The sequence below is a fragment of the Paroedura picta genome, chromosome 3 (assembly GCF_049243985.1).
Source record: "Paroedura picta isolate Pp20150507F chromosome 3, Ppicta_v3.0, whole genome shotgun sequence".
In the NCBI taxonomy this organism is placed as follows: Eukaryota; Metazoa; Chordata; class Lepidosauria; order Squamata; family Gekkonidae; genus Paroedura; species Paroedura picta.
The window spans coordinates 5,635,628-5,652,884 of record NC_135371.1 but is presented as its reverse complement, the minus strand read 5'-3'; the positions used below and the strand labels follow the sequence as shown (position 1 = coordinate 5,652,884).

The 17,257-nt window shown below is 50.0% G+C and overlaps 1 protein-coding gene across 1 annotated transcript in view; it reads left to right on the top strand.

Moving 5' to 3' along the window:
• The window catches only part of LOC143833876 (uncharacterized), a 52,543-nt gene extending 35,387 nt beyond the window's left edge, over positions 1–17,156 (top strand). Inside the window, exons 15-20 of the mRNA XM_077330101.1 lie at positions 3,157–3,330; positions 4,654–4,779; positions 6,103–6,192; positions 7,899–7,921; positions 8,889–8,995; positions 10,388–17,156. Coding sequence (XP_077186216.1) covers positions 3,157–3,330; positions 4,654–4,779; positions 6,103–6,192; positions 7,899–7,921; positions 8,889–8,995; positions 10,388–11,799 — 1,932 coding nt within the window. The 3' untranslated portion in view covers positions 11,800–17,156. The remainder of the gene's footprint in view (positions 1–3,156; positions 3,331–4,653; positions 4,780–6,102; positions 6,193–7,898; positions 7,922–8,888; positions 8,996–10,387) is intronic.
• The last annotated feature ends 101 nt before the right edge of the window (positions 17,157–17,257 follow it).

Genomic DNA, 17,257 nt, shown 5'->3' with positions numbered 1-17,257 from the left:
CCCTGTCTTTGAAAACTTAGAGTGGAGGAAACATTTCCAGAATGCACAAAATCCCTGCATAAAAGTTAGGAAAACGGTAAAGGTGTCCCCTGTGCAAGCACCGAGTCATGCCTGACTCTTGAGGTGACGCCCTCTAGCGTTTTCATGGCAGACTCAATACGGGGTGGTTTGCCAGTGCCTTCCCCAGTCATGACCGTTTACCCCCCAGCAAGCTGGGTACTCATTTTACCGACCTCGGAAGGATGGACGGCTGAGTCAACCTTGAGCCGGCTGCTGGGATCGAACTCCCAGCCTCATGGGCAGAGCTTTCAGACTGCATGTCTGCTGCCTTACCACTCTGCCTTACCACAAGAGGCTCTATGCATAAAAGTTAATAGCCATTAAAATAAATTCTGTAATATGTTAAGATCTTACATATTAAAATAATAGCATAACAATATTACAATATTAAAACGGGCCATTGTGCTTTCTTTCATAGGGGGCATTCAGAAATTCAGTGCAGGTTTTTAGCCTGCCAGGGTTGGATAGAGAGGCCCACAGTATTAGATCTTACTTTCGGCCTCAACCACAACAACTTTGTCCGCCAGGCCAGTGCCAAAGCCGAAAAGGCCCTGTCTCTGGCCGAGGCCCGTTTAATTTCCTCAGGGGCGGGGACTTTTATGAGAAACTGTAGGCCCCTTTCTGTTTGCTACTCACAGTGTCACTGTTCTGTTGGCTGAGATTTTGAGGCGTGACATTTGAGGCTCAGTGGCGGGCCATTTGCTTTACACACCCGAGGTCCCGGGTTCAATCCTCGGCATCTCCAGTTAAGAAGATCGGGCTGTAGATCAGCGGTCCCCAACCTTCATCCGGGGGTGGGGGAGAGCCAGCGGCCCGGCTGCCGCAGTTGCTCATAAATGCGCATGCCCAATTGCTGAGCATGCGCGTTTTGGCCACCAGGTGGCGCTAACACGCATGCGCAGAGTTGCCGCGCATGCTCGTTTTGGCCACCAGGGGCGCAAACGCACATGCGCGGCAGTCCCGCGTGTGCGCGTTAGCGTCGCCGGCGCGCCAGCTGCCATGCCGGCCTCTTTCCCCCCTCTCGCTGCAGGGGGGGGGAGGCAGGCATGGCCGCTGGCGGCCCGGTATGATGGCCTTTGCGGCCCGGTATCGGGCCGTAGACCGGGGGTTGGGGACCCCTGCTGTAGATAAAGTGAAAGACTTCTGAGCCAGCCTGAGCAGTCAGTTCTGACCTTGATGGACCAAGGGCCCGCTCCAGTATAAAACAGCTTTGTGGGTGTTTTCATGCGGGAAGATGACCAGCCATTCATAAAACGTTCCTGCGCAGCTGCCTGCTGCTAGCGGGATAATGTTAGAACAATGGGAACGGGGAGATTCAGTGAGCCGTAACTACGCTGTAACTTTGGATTCAGTGAGCCGTAACTACGCAGGCTAACTTCACCAGGCAAGGCCTGTCAAAATTACATCACAACATAACCGGGAGACACAGTTATGAAATAATCATATACGAAGAAAAATTTGCCTGACTGTATTTATGAATAAAGAAACAAAACTTCTGGCTCATAGTCTTTTACATTTTTATTTTGCTTGAAGTCAAGGCAAAATGATTTAGTGTGGATTCACTCCAAAGCAAATGGACTGTTCTCATGTGACCTGTTGCTGTAAGCAGTTGTTACTTATAGGATTTCTGTAGCCCAAAGATACACTTTGTAGGCTTTTTGAGGGGAAAGTGTTACATATAAGGCTTCCATTGCCCATAGATGCACTCATATGGTTTTAGGTGAAACCAGGTAACATAAAGATGGACTTTTTAATTTTAAAACAGAGGCTGGAGAGCCATCTGATGGAGAGGCTGATTCTGTGAAGGCTCAAGGGGGTGGCAGGTGACAGTGGGTGAGCAATAGGGTTGTGAATGTCCTGCATAGTGCAGGGGGTTGGACTAGATGACCCAGGAGGTCCCTTCCAACTCTATGATTCTGTGACTTTATGCTTCTTTATTGATAAATTCAGCCAGGCAGTTTTCTTTGTATAAAGTTAAAGGTAAAGGTATCCCCTGTGCAAGCACTGGGTCATGTGTGACCCTTGGGGTGATACCCTCCAGCGTTTTCATGGCAGACTCAATACGGGGTGGTTTGCCAGTGCCTTCCCCAGTCATTACCGTTTACCCCCCAGCAGCAAGCTGGGTACTCATTTTACCGACCTCAGAAGGATGGAAGGCTGAGTCAACCTTGAGCCGGCTGCTGGGATTGAACTCCCAGCTTCATGGGCAGAGCTTTCAGACTGCATGTCTGCTGCCTTACCACTCTACGCCACAAGAGTCTCTTTCTTTGTATATTATTGTTTATTTCTCTCAAAATTTTATACATTCTACATAACATACGAGATTTATATTTCATGACATTCTGGCCTCATCATCATTGGTTTAAGGCAATTTTATTATTTTAGAACAGCCTTTCTCAACCTTTTTTTCACTTGAGAATCCCCTGAAACATTCTTCAGGCTCCGAGATGTGGCCCAATCGTGCAGAATACGGCTGGGAAGCATCACTGTGGACACGCCCACCCGGGGCCCTTCCCCTCCCACCCCCTCCAGGCCCATCATTGGCCATTTTGGGAGGGGGTGCAGGTCAACATGACCATATATGGTCATAAGGTAAAGGTAAAGGTATCCCCTGTGCAAGCACCGAGTCATGTCTGACTCTTGGGATGACGTCCTCCAGCATTTTCATGGCAGACTCAATACGGGGTGGTTTGCCAGTGCCTTCCCCAGTCATTACCGTTTACCCCCCAGCAAGCTGGGTACTCATTTTACCGACCTCGGAAGGATGGAAGGCTGAGTCGACCTTGAGCCGGCTGCTGGGATCGAACTCCCAGCCTCATGGGCAGAGCTTTCAGACAACATTTCTGCTGCCTTACCACCCTGCGCCACAAGAGGCTCTATTATATGGTCATATCACCCAATAAATGTTCAATACTTTAAAAAAATATATTAAAAAATTAACTCCCACTGGATCTCCACGGGCAACTTGTTCCACCAGGCGGGGGCCAAGCCCAAGAAGGCCAGCCATATCTCTGGGGATCACCAGCATGTCAGTATTTAACATGACCTTCCCTCTTCTTATTATTTCCCCCCCATCTTTTCCTCTCCTTCCCTCAGGAAGTGCTAGAGGAGCATCTGACTGGCCTTACAAAAGAGAGAGCGCATGAAGGAAGGCCCGAGGAGCTGATGGGTAGCAAGAAGGCCCTGCTGAAAGAGGAAAAGGCGACCACGAACAGCGGAGTCTTATCAGTACAAGAGGAAAAGGAGGGCCCGACCAGCGCTGAGTTGGTGGTATGCATTTCAGTGGCCTTTCCTAGAAGAGAAGGAGAATTGGTTTTTATACCCCACCTTTCTCCACTCTAAGGCGGGGGTCAGCAACCCCCAGTACGTGGCCCGTTACCAGGCCGTCGGCAGCCGCACCTGCCTGCCCCCCCCCAGCGAGAACGAAGGGAAAAAGTAGGCGCGGCCGCCGGCATGCCGGCGACGCAAACACGCATGCTCGCAGTTGCCGCTCATGCGTGTTTGCACCGCCTGGTGGCGAAAACGTGCAGGCGCAGCAATCGCGCGCATGTGCGTTAGCGCCACCTGGTGGCAAAAACGTGCATGCGTGGCAATTGTGCACATGTGCGTTAGCGCCACCTGGTGGCAAAAACGTGCGTGCGCGGCAACTGCGCTCATGTGCGTTAGCGCCACCTGGTGGCAAAAACGCGCATGCGCGGCAACTGTGCACATGTGCGTTAGCGCCACCTGGTGGCAAAAACGTGCGTGCGCGGCAACTGCGCTCATGTGCGTTAGCGCCACCTGGTGGCAAAAACGCGCATGCGCGGCAACTGTGCACATGTGCGTTAGCGCCACCTGGTGGCAAAAACGTGCATGTGCGCCAACTGTGCACATGTGCGTTTGCGTGCAGCTGCCGCGTGCGTGGCACCCGGGCCGTCGGCTCTCCCCTCACCCCCGGAGGCGGTCCTGGGCCTCAGAAAGGTTGGGGACCTCTGCTCTAAGGTGTCTTAAAGCGGTTCACAATCGCATTTCCCCAGCAGGTTTCGTGTGGAGGAGGACAAGTGGGGGATCAAATCTGACTCTCTGACAAATCTGACAAATGAGGCCGATTCCCGCCCTGCCGACAAGGAAGGAACTGCGAGCCGCGCGGCCTGACGCGGCGAGAGGCTCCCTTGCCTAGCGCCTGTTGTATTTTTATTGCAGCAGGCTTGATTACTAGTTTTGGAATATTTACAGCGTTTAGATAGAAAAAGAAAACCCACAGAGCAAACAAAGAGATGGGGCAGGAGGCTGTGTGGTCGTTCTTCCAGCTGTGCTGATTTTCTGCTTGTATGGTGGTGTGTGTCTGTGTGTGTGTCTGTGTAAAGCAGGGATGGCCAAACTGGCTCTCCAGATGTCCGTGGGCTACAGGGACTCATGGGAAGTGTAGTTCGTGAACATCTGGAAAACCGCAGTTTGGCCACCTGTGATGTAAAGGCCCTTCCAAAGCTGGGATCTCCCATACTCCCCCGCAGTCCGAAGTGAATTTGACCTCCTCCATCTTTTGCCCAAATGAAAAGCAAGTACACATCCAGACCTGGCTAACATCGTGCTTGTGTTGCTCTCCCCTCACAGGAGAAGCTGACCACCTTGCCCGAAAAGAGAGGAGACCTGCCTGACACAGAGGAAGAAGAGAGCAGCAGCGAGGAATTACTGATAGACGAGAAAGAGGAGGAAATCGGAAATGACAGTGAGGCCTTGGTGGGTTCTTCAGAGAGCACTACTGCCAGATTTTGCTAGCCCTGCCTGCCCTCAGGTGTGCCCCCATGGTCCTTCAAAGCCGGGGTGGCCCCACTGTGGCCTTCCAGATGTCCTCCACGGACTGCAATTCCCTGCCAGCACAAGCAGCTTCCTCCCAGGCAAACACATCTCAGCGACATGCCTTCAGCTTGGCCACGCACAGATTTTCATTCGTCTCTGGATTGGCAGCTTCTCGCTGTATCTACAGAGGGAGGGAGCCCTGCCTTTCTTATGAAAGAGATGCCTCTTCTCCCCAGTGCCTGGGCTTTCCTGGGCTTCCTCCGAGAAGGAGGTACTTCAGGGGAGAGCGCAAGGGCCACGGCCTTCCTGTGTGATCAGCGCATCCGTTTATAGAATCATAGAATCATAGAATCATAGAGTTGGAAGGGGCCATACAGGCCATCTAGTCATAGAATCATAGAATCATAGAGTTGGAAGGGGCCATACAGGCCATCTAGTCATAGAATCATAGAGTTGGAAGGGGCCATACAGGCCATCTAGTCATAGAATCATAGAATCATAGAGTTGGAAGGGGCCATACAGGCCATCTAGTCATAGAATCATAGAATCATAGAGTTGGAAGGGGCCATACAGGCCATCTAGTCATAGAATCATAGAGTTGGAAGGGGCCATACAGGCCATCTAGTCCAACCCCCTGCTCAACGCAGGATCAGCCCAAAGCATCCTAAAGCATCCAAGAAATGTGTGTATCCAACCTTTGCTTGAAGACTGCCAGTTTGGAAGCGTCTGCCCATGTTCTTGGAGGCCTCTTGGCTTGAGGCCTCCCAATGTGGTGTAGAGCCTCCCCTCCATTCTGAGGTTGGCCGGGGAGCAGCCATTTCACAATTGCCCCATCCACCGACTCCTTGGCAGCCATTTTGTGGTGGCACCGGAGAGCCAGCATGGTGTGATGAAGAGGGGCCGCCTCTAATCAGGAGCATCGGGGGGTTGATTCCGTGCTCCCCCTCCATGTGCAGCCAGTTGAGTGACCTTGGACCAGTCCCAGTTCTCTCGGGGCTCTCTCATCCCCACCGACCTCACAAGGTGTCTGTTGTAGGGAGAGAAAGGGAAAATGATTGTTAGCCATTTTGAGACTCATTTAGGTAGTGAAAGGCAGGGTACTAAGAACTAGCTGTTCTCCTCTTCCTTCCTTAGAATTCCCTAGAGCTTAGCAATGTTGGGGGTTTCTTGTCTTAGAATGTGAAGTACGTGTTTTAAGAAGCCTTTTTTTTTAAAAGAGACACACACTGGTGTTATTAATGTCAGTGATGTCTTCATTCAAAGGGGTCACTGGATTCAGAAGGGACAGCTTTGGAAATCCAAAGTGCAGAAAAGGAGGCTGCTGATGAAGAGAGTAGCAGTGAGGAGATAACGGTAAGTTTTCCCTCTCGGCCGTTTCCGGGAATCCAGGTAGCTCAAGTAAGCAAGCCACGCTGTCTATTACTCCCAAAACAGTAACGTTGACAAACAAGGCAGTATTTAAACTGATTTTCTGTTACCTCCTTCTTTTTTGATCCCGATTACAGAGTTAGGCCTGCTGTTCTGTTTACCACGTAACATATGAACTGACTTTCTGAGTCAGATCATTGGTCCATCTTGTTCCATGTTACTTCACTTTGACTCTCAGCTCGTTGGTATCCTTCAGGCTGCCCCTCAAAGCCTTTTCCCTTTTGGGTGCCCTGAATTCACTTGGTAAATATTGTTCAGGCAAGATCTGAAGTGTGTTATAATATCTATACCTTTTTGAAATATAGAATCATAGAATCCTAGAGTTGGAAGGGACCTCCTGGGTCATCTAGTCCAACCCCCTGCACTATGCAGGACACTCACATCCCTCTCGCTCACCCACTGTCACCTGCCACCCCCTTGAGCCTTCACAGAAGCAGCCTCTCCGTCAGATGGCTCTCCAGCCTCTGCTTAAAAATCTCCATAGATGGAGAACCCACCACCTCCCGAGGAAGCCTGTCCCACTGAGGAACCGCTCTGACTGTCAGGAACTTCTTCCGGATGTTTAGAATATCTATAGCCTTCGGGGGAGGACGGTATATAAATATAAATAAATAAATATTTTTGCTGTTGTCAGTCACAACATCCAATGGCAGTGAGCTTCACAGTTAAGGACATAAGAAGAGCATTGCAGAGTCAGACCAATAGGACTTGACGTTGGGGCAAGAAAATCTGCTTTGGGTCTCCAGCCGCAGGGAAACCAAGCTGGCCTCAGCCAGAGCCAGGGCCTTCTTGGTTGTGGCTCCAGACTCATGAGATGCTCTGTCTGAGGTCGGAGCCCTGCAGGACTTCCATCAGTACTGCAGGGTCTGCCGACAGAGCTGTTCCACCAGGCCTGTGGCTGAGGTCAGAAGCAACATCAGACAACTCGGAAACCACCTGCCTCTCTGTCCAACCCCACCAGACTGAAAATAGACACTGTAGCTTTGAGTTGTCTCCCCACCTCCTCTTATGAAGAAAGCACAATGGTCAATTTTACCTATTTCATAGTGTATTTATTATTGTAACATTTTAAAATTTCCATTGGAGTACAGAATTCTTTTTAATTGTAGTTAATGTTGTGAGACTTACAAGGATCTGTTGTTACAATAAATATATGTAAAACAGCCGCCGCCACGCCGAGGTTCCAAATACCGGGCAGAATCTAAATCCCATAATAAATAAATATACAGTCCATCCAGTCTAGCATCCTGTTTCACACAGTGGCCGACCAGTTCCTCTGGAAGGCCAACGACAGGGCAGAGAGGCATGAGGTGGCCTCCCCTGAGGTTGCCCCCTTGCTTTTGGATTTGGAGGATTACTGCCTCTGAACATGGAGGATCTCCTCAGCCACCATGGCTGGTCACCACTGATAGATGTCCTCCATGAATCTTAGCCAATTCACTTCTCAAAACGGTTTACACCTCTAAGTTATGTTCACCTCCCTTGGCATGTGTTTTAACCTGCTGTCTTGCCATTCTCTACCCCCTCCTCCCCCATCAAACCTCTGTGTTTTGTGGAAGTGCTTAATTTCCCCTTATTTGTGAATGATTAATTTTCCCTTTTTCTCCTTTCCCTCCCTTTTTCCCCTGAAGGAGGCTGGAGGCATCGGGAACAGGTAAGTCCTGGACGTTCTCCGATCTCCTGGCCAGGACCCCTCTTTTATTTGCCTGCAGCCAATTCTAACCCTCTGGAAGGATAGGGATCCTTTCCCTTTTAAACCACTGGCAGTAAAATGAATCCTTTTGCTAGTGAAAGCCCATTATCCTCCTTTATTTTGCAAAACTCCCTAATATGCCAGGGTGGAATGTTAACAAAGCCCCCGGGGGAATCATAGAGTTGGAAGGGGCCACACAGGCCATCTAGTCCAACCCCCTGCTCAGTGCAGGATCAGCCTCAAGCATCCCTGAGAAGAATCATAGAACCATAGAGTTGGAAGGGGCCATACAGGCCATCAAGTCCAATCCCCTGCTCAATGCAGGATCAGCCTCAAGCATCCAAGGTAAGGCTCTGTAAACTCGTGGCGGCTTACACTCACGATAAAAATTAACAAACATCCAATACTAATAGCCCGCCTCTAAAACCCCACAATATAACCTCCATAAACTGGATCGTGGACACCAACTAATAGATGTTTATTTATTTATGTGATTTATATCCCGCCACTCTCATACAATGGCTCAGTGTGGGTCACATGGTCTCATTAAAACCTCCATTAAAAGAACATAGAATCATAGAATCCTAGAGTTGGAAGGGACCTCCTGGGTCATCTAGTCCAACCCCCTGCACTATGCAGGACATTCACAACCCTATTGCTCACCCACTGTCACCTGCCACCCCCTTGAGCCTTCACAGAATCAGCTTCTCTGCCAGATAGCTATCCAGCCTCTGATTAAAAATTTCCAAAGATAGAGAACCCACCACCTCCCGAGGAAGCCTGTTCCACTGAGGAACCACTCTGGCTGTCAGGAACTTCTTCCTGATATTTAGACAGAATTTCTTTTGAATTAATTTCATCCCATTGGTTCTGGTCCGTCCCTCCGGGGTAACATACCGATACAATATACATTTCTCTCCCCACCCAGGGAGGACGACAGTCTCCCGGCTCTGGGAATCGAGGACATACGGAAGCGATACGGCGACTTGTGCCACAGCAGTACAGCCTTCCACGAGATGATGCTGAGTCTCAAAGGTGATGCTTCTCCCGTCTATAGGGGGTATCAGAATGGTGGGTGGTGGAAAATACCGTCAGGATACCGCTGAGTTAGGCAGCCCTGTTGAGGTTACAAGGTAAGAGAACAGCAAGGATCTCTTTATAGGAGCCTTCGACTTCCTTGGTGGGCTCCCATCCACATGCAAACAGGGCCCAACTCTACTTGGCTTCTGAAAATCTGACAAGATTTGTCTAGCCTAGATCACGTAGGCCAGGGCCTGAAGAACAGATTCCAACAACAGATCATCATAAAGGCTAGAACGGACTGCACCACTACAGGGGACAAGTGAAGAATCGCCCTTTTAAAACTTTCACTCAGTCAGGAAGCTCCCTGGAAGCTTGAAAGCTAGCATAACATGGTTATAATACTGTGTGAGATTTCAAGTGCAAGCACTCTTCCTCAGATTAAGAACGACCATCATGACAGTGGGAACATGTCCTGATGGTAGTTCTTAGTCTGAGGAAGAGGGCTTGCACTCGAAAGCTCACGCATTGAATAAATCTTTCTTGGCCTTAAAGATGCCACTGGACTCTGATTTTGTTTTGTTGTTGTGTTCAGGCCAACATGGCTACCCACTTGAATCTATGGTTATAATGGGTTAATTTGCTTTGTGCAAGCAACGTCTTTTTAAAAGACGCCTCAGGGGAGCATTCCGAAAGGGGAGGATTGCCTCTCCGCCTGAAGTGGTAACACCTCTGGATTCTGCTTTATCGCCTTGCCTGATAGCAACTAGAAACTGTGGAGCAGCCTTTTCATCCTGGGGGAGCCCCTGAAATAATTTCTCAGGCTTCAAAGAACGCTGGAAGGGGTCAGCTGACCTCGCCTCCCTGCCACGCCCCCCCGGAAGTGACATCACCACTCACGTTAATATGCAGGCTCAAAGAAGATTGGGAGAGTAGAGACTGGAGGCATTTAAGGCAGGAGTAGCTGTGTAGGCCCGTCCCCCTCCCAGATGCAGAAGCCACAAGAAAACTCATTCGGGAGGGGGAAGGGGAAGCAGTGGAAGTCCTCAGTTTCCTATCTGGTGGCTGAGACCATTAAGTTAGGAGAGAAAAGGCCATGGACCTGATCCGGAGCTCTCGAGGAACACTGGTAAACCGGTTGGGAATCCATGATGTACAGCATTTCTTTGTTTGCTATTGCTGTTTTGGCAATCTAGAACAGAGGTAGTCAACCTGTGGTCCTCCAGATGTCCATGGACTACAATTCCCATGATCCCGTCAGCAAACGCTGGCAGGGGTTCATGGGCATTGCAGTCCATGGACATCTGGAGGACCATAGGTTGACTACCCCTGATCCTAGAATACATGTGATGTTCGCAGTCCCACCATTTTGAACGACCTCTAGTTTCCTTGTCTTTCTTCCTGCAGCTGGCTGGCTCGGGGAGAACAAGGAGGGGGAGCCTTCCTTAGGCAGCGCCGATCGCCTGCAGCTGAACCGGATGATGTGGGGGGGAGACGAAGTCAGCTTCCCCCGCGGCGAAGGACAGGCCGGCGCCTCTGAGGACGGCCTGCTGGAGAGCAGAGGGCCCATCTCGATTCCTTTCGGCGGCGGCTTCTTCGACTTCAACGAGTTTGCGGTCCAGCAGAGCTTCCTCCAGAAGAAGAGCCAGGAGATCTCCAAGAGCTTTGGGGCGAGCCTGAGCCAGAGCTCCCAGCTGGGGACGCCGGAGAAAGGCCCGACGGTCGAGAAGCCGTACCAGTGCAACGAATGCGGGAAGTGCTTCGGCAAGCGGTCGACCCTGAACACGCACGTGAGGACCCACACGGGAGAGAAGCCCTACAAGTGCTCGCATTGCGATAAGCGCTTCTGCCAGAACTCCCACCTCCAGCTGCACGAGAGGACCCACACGGGCGAGAAGCCCTACAAATGCCTGCTGTGCGAGAAGAGCTACAACCAGCGGTCGAGCCTCATCATCCACGAGCGTAGCCACACGGGCGAGAAGCCGTACACTTGCACCGAGTGTGGGAAGAGCTTCAGCCAGAAGGCCACCCTCGTCCTGCACGAGAAGAGCCACCGGGGGGAGAAGCCCTACAAATGCCTCGAGTGCGGGAAAGGCTTCAGCTTGAGCGCGGACCTCATCAGGCACCAGAGCATCCACACGGGAGAGAAGCCGTACACGTGCTCCGAGTGCGGGAAAAGCTTCAGCCAGAACTCCCACCTCATGGCCCACATCCGGACGCACACGGGCGAGAAGCCGCATAAATGCCTGGAGTGCGGGAAGGGCTTCAACTGGAGCTCGGAGCTGATCGCCCACGAGCGGATTCACACGGGCGAGAAGCCGTACCAGTGCATGTACTGCGAGAAGAGCTTCAGCGTCCGATCGAGCCTTAGCAAGCACGAGCGAACCCACACGGGAGAGAAGCCGTACATTTGCCTCCAGTGCGGGAAGGGTTTCATCCAGCGGTCCAGCCTGGTAGCGCACGAGAGGTCCCACACGGGCGAGCGGCCCTATATGTGTTTGGACTGCGGGAAGTGTTTCCGGGAGAGCTCCCAGCTGATTGCTCACGAGCGGACGCACACCAGCGAGAAGCCGTACGTGTGCCCCGAGTGCGGGAGCTGCTTCAAGGCCAAGGCCGCCCTCATTCGCCACCAGCGGAGCCACCTGGGCGTCAACTCCTTTATATGCGCGGACTGCGGGAAGATCTTCTCGTCGGGCGGTGAGAATCCCGAGAAATGTCCCGAGTGTGTGAATCTGAGCCTGATGTCGGGCCTCCTGCAGGGGTCGGAAGAGACCTATCCGGAGGCAATGGAAGACGAGGACAGTGGAATCAAGAATTGAGAAAAAGCTTTCCGACCGCATCAGAACTCACACATTTTTCCATAAAGGAAGTGGGGGTCTTGCTGACATCGGACTTCTTGACTGAAGAGGAAACGGCTGCAGTAGCTACTTGGAGGAATCGACGGTTTGGCTACTAGCAGATACCTAATCAGCAGCTGATCTTGAGGCGGCAGCTAAGGCCGGGGGCAGAGTTCTCCTCCTCTTGCTATCGTCCATTTCCTCCCTGCATTCTTAATTTCCTACCCCGTTTTCTTCCCCACTCCTCCGGGCTGCTTTTGAGCAGGGAAGGGGGAGAAGGGAGTTGTTGCATAGGAGCAACACAGTGTGATGAGCACTTCCTCCACTTTTCCCAAAATGGGAAAGAGGTTTCAGGAGAAGAGGAAAGGAACTTCCTTGAAAGAACGGAGGTTAGCAAAAAGAAATCCCGTCGGGCGAGGAGACCCATATCGTATCTCCACCTCGGCCCGGAATATTTGTTTCTGCAGGGTGGCGGAAGCAGAAAGTGGGGGCTGCATTTGAGCTATCAAGCGGAACCTCGGGGAGGGGGGGTGGCTTGTTTAGTCCAGGTAGCAAACCCCCCCTCCAGTTGCTGACCTCTATTTATGTACCCTGAGGGTTTTTAAAAAAACGAATTCTCTGGAATGAGTCCAAAAGACACTGGTTGCTAGGGACGTTCCTGAGGTAGACACATTTAACTGACCAGCGCTCCAAGAAGTCTGGGGGACGGTCAACGGGACATTTACCGGTTTGTGACAGAAATTCAATTCCACGCCACTGATTTTTTATTATTATTTTTTGCAGGGGGAGGCGATCAGAGGGCTGTTTTTGAGGGCTAAAGTCAGCCCTGAGAGATGGCCCAGCCTGACCTGACCTGGGCAGGAGGGGCCTGGTTTAGATAAATCCCCTCCCACTTTGGGAAATTAACACCTTCTCTTCTCCTGCTAGCGTTTTGGCTTGGGTGAGCAGGCTTGGCTTTCAGCATGGACTATTTATTTTGTAGATACTGTGATCGCTCTCTTTGTCAGAATGAGGGCGGACATGTTTGGGGCACCGTGCTTGGCCCTGCTGCCGCCTACAAGGGGTCCCCCTCTCCTCTTTTGTCCAGCTTTGAACCTGAATCAGCGGCACCCGCTGAGAAATTTGGTTTAGGTCTGTTGATGCCACAATATGAGGTTGTGAAGTCCTTAAACAGCGGGGGAGGAATTTGGGAACTTGAGGGAAAAGAAAACAGCACTTCAGAACGTAGCTCCAATTTTTTAAAAAGAGAAAAGCCCTCCATGCAAGTAGAAAAGTAGCATATCATTGAATGATCTGGGTCCTCTCCTTCGTATGCTACCTTTCTTCTTCAAAGGAATGTACTTTCTTTTTTTTTTTTTTTGATAACCAGGGGTTCTCAAAAGAATTTGGAATTAATTCTCCCTGCGGTACTACTGACCTTGTATGGAGGTTTTTCTCACGGGTGCAAAAAAACCAAGTATTTTGCCCATTGGTGGTTTGAAGGATAAAATCCATTCGACCACTTCAAGGACCGCCCCTTCCCTGTGTGGCCATCTCTGTATGTCAATCTGCAATTGCACGGATCGTCTGGGTCTTCAAGTCAGAGGGCCGTTCCCATCACCAAGAGCTGAAAAATAAGGCCAAGGCCTGTGGTCCTGGATATTCTGCAGGGGAGTCTCTTAATCTTTCAGTGTTCCTTCAGCAAAGTACAAGACCAGTAGATGAGTAACAAAGCACTTATTTCAGCTGTACTTTCACTGGCCTTGGCCTTATTTCTTCATCCGAGCATTCCCCCCATATTTAAAAAAAAGTTAAAAAGAAAACAGAAAATGTATCTGCAGATAGAAAAGAGCTATACCGTGCCTCCCTTTCATGAAGCTGGCGGTTTTGTTACGATCTGGGAAGTGTGTTTTCTCTCCCCCATCCTGGGCTGTATGTTTTCTCCCAGAATGCCTCCTGCCCCATTTCGTTTGCCCACCGTGGCCAAAGGAGAACCACGTTCCTGGGATAAGCCGCCGTGAACGAAACGAGAATTGCTCCCAAATGAGACCTGTTTAGTATCGCTCTCTACGATATAATCCTGTTTTTTGTTAAAGTAAGCTCCCTCACAACATGTAGAGAAGCAGTTGTAGAGTGCAGGACGGAACTGGCTAGAAGCTTTTTCTCTGACAAGCTACTTTCAGCTGGCATTTTAAAGGAAGTGCTCTCAAAACGGCTTCCCCAGCCCGTAGCCGTCCTTCTCCGCCTCCATCACCTCACACTTTGGCCACCATCTCCTGGCCCTTGTGGGGACACAGGTTGGCCACACTCCTTGGTGCCTCGTCGCTTGCTGTGGCCCACTTCTTTCCGCTGCAGGATTTGGGAACAGGTGGGAAGGCTTGTCCGGGGGCCCAAAGAAGGATTCGTGGGAGTTTTTATAAAGCGTTGACGGGGACTGGCCTCCCAAAGAACTGTCAACCCTCTTGTGGTGGAACTGCATTTCCCAGAGTTCTTTGCAGGAATGGCAGAGACGGAATAGTCTGGCACAGTCCTCTTGTAATGCCAAACCAGCCTGGGGTGGCATCCTTTGCTTGAAATGCCAGAATCTTGTACCTGATGAGATTAACAATCGGGGGGTCTAGAATTCACAGGAGGTCTGTTTTCGAAGAAGCAGTCCCCTCCTGGTAAAATTTGCGGTCCCAAGCCGTCTGTGCCGCAGGAATGGTGCCCAAGCTGGTAAATGAATTGCAAAAGTTAGACATAATTTGCAGTACGATCCCAGGCAGAGTTCGTTGACTTGGATGGCTTTAGAAGCCCAGGTAAAAGAAACACCTGTCTTTTCTTGGTAGGTCCATAAACGGTCTCAACCCCGTAGCCCTTGCCACTGTGATCCGATTTTTACATTGCAGAGCATCAAAAGTTTTTGGGTGTATGCTTTTGAGCAGAGGTAGTCAAACTGTGGCCCTCCAGATGTCCATGGACTACAATTCCCATGAGCCCCTGCCAGCATTTGCTGGCAGGGGCTCATGGGAATTGTAGTCCATGGACATCTGGAGGGCCGCAGTTTGACTACCCCTGCTTTTGAGTGTCAAAGGTTTACGTCGGAGGAAAGCTCACACCCTGAAATGCTGGCTCCCAGGCTCGAATTTAACTTTTCTACTGCAGACCCAAAAGGCGGGAAACAGTCGCATTTCAGGGTTCATTTTGCATTCCAGGCAAGACCCCTTCCCCTTTAAATCAAGTCTTGGAAGGAAAGGCATCTCCGGACTTTTAAAAATAATTTTCCAGTGTCCAAATCTGGCTTGATGTCGACGGTTTTATTCTCCCTCTCCCCTTTGCTGATTTTGTTTTCCATTTTATGATTGTTTTGTCTTTCCTTCTCTCAATTTTCCTCTGTATGGATATGCTTCGTTTGGAAATGCCCTTCAGGCTCCCACCCCCAAATTCTTGAGCTCAATAAAATGAAATCTAGGAACCAGATTTCCGGCATTGTCCTCTCAAAAGAAGCTGAAGACCTGACTCTTGGGGGAAGAGATCTCTTCCGTACCTCTCCTCTTCCCTCCCAATCCCCCAGAAATGTGACACATGAAGTGCAAAACGCAGGACCATGAAATTCTGTATGCCGGGCTTTCCTTCCATTTTGCTAAGGAAGCAAATGGCCAAACATTGACCCTCTTTTCATAACCAAGCCCTCTGAGGAAAGGCTGAGGGACTTGGGGATATTCAGCCTGGAGAAGAGGAGGTGGAGAGGGGACAGGATGGCTCTCTTGAAGTATCTGAAATGCTGTCATTTGGACTAGTCCTTACTGGCAGCAAAGGAGAGGACCCACAGTAATGGGTTTAAACTATATGTTGACCAGCACCGGCTAGATATCAAAGAAAAAATATTCACAGAGTAATTCAGCAGCCTTAGGAGGTGGTGAACTCTCCCTAACTGGTTATCTTCAAGCAGCAGCTGGGTAGATTCTTATCCTGGATGCTTGAGGCTGATCCTGCATTGAGCAGGGGGTCAGACTAGATGACCTCTCCGGCCCCCATCCCAAATCTAGGATTCTGTAATTTTGATTGCTTCAGCCTCACCAACTGGAAATTCATGCTGTTTCAAATCCATCAAGGCAGGGTTCCCCAAACCTTCCCAGGTTTTTGGGAGGCCCTCGGGTTTCTCGACGGCCCTGGAAGGGGTTTCCCAAAAGGGTGGGCGTGAAATTAATGTTTAATATCTTTTTGAAACTTGTTAAACATTTATTGGGTGGTATGCTCATGTCGGCCCTGCCAAATGGCCAGTGATGGGCTCAGAGGGGGCGGGAAGGGCAGGGGCATGTACACAGCCGTGCTTCTCAACCACATGCAACAAAGGAGAGAAAGAATCTGTCCAGTGGCTTAATTAAAAATCAAAAGTTTAAGAGTCTCCGTTATCTCTTTAATTGATCCTTCAATGACAGCCTTGACTCTCCATAACAGAAGAGCATTAGCCTTATTATATATTTTCAAACGATTAACAATTAACACTGGCAGTCTTCAAGCAAAGGTTGGATACACACTTTTCTTGGATGCTTTAGGATGCTTTGGGCTGATCCTGCGTTGAGCAGGGGGTTGGACTAGATGGCCTCTATGGACCCTTCCAACTCTATGATTCTGTGATTCTATAACAATAACGGACTCGTTGCCAATGTCTAAAGCATTGAAAACGGAATACAATCTAGAGACCGTTCCGGCAGAGTCCAAGTAAATAAAAAAGATAACAGAGACTCTTAAAGTTTTGATTTTTAATTAAGCCACTGGACAGATTCGTTCTCTCCTTCGTTGTATTTCTGGAATCGTCCACTTTTTCCCTGCATCTCTCAACCACATGCTGCATGATCCGACTATTTCGGGGGTTTCTCGAAGCCTGGAGAATGTTTCAGGAGTTTCTCAGCAGTAAAAATGTGGAGAAGGGCCGCATTAAGGACTAGAAACTTGAAGGATCAAAATAACAAAAGTGCCTTCAAGACCGTCTGTGAAACAGCCAAAGCTATGGTTGAGGCCTACAGTGACGTCCGGCCATTAACTACTCCGCCTGTAGCGGCCAGGCTGTGCCCCTCCATGAGGGTTATATTAAGTGGAGCAATAGGGTTGAGAGTGTCCTGCAAAGTGCAGGGGGTTGGACTAGATGACTCAGGAGGTCCCTTCCAACTCTGATTCTATGAACTTTACCCACCTCCCTTCCCATATAAGAACACGCCAAAAGGCAATAGTAGCTGTGTCATTTTAAAACGTTTTAACTGTATTTAACTAATTTTGAATTTTGTACATTTTTAGAATATGTGTTTCACTGACACTGTAATCCGCCCTGGGTCTCTCTGAAAAAGGACAGAATAAAAGTTGGAATATAAATACATAAATTTTCCCTTTCCTCCTAAATTCTCAGGGGAACACACGTGGCAATCGCCACCTATATTTTATCTTCACAACGATCCTGCGAGGAAGGCTGGCCAAAAAAAGG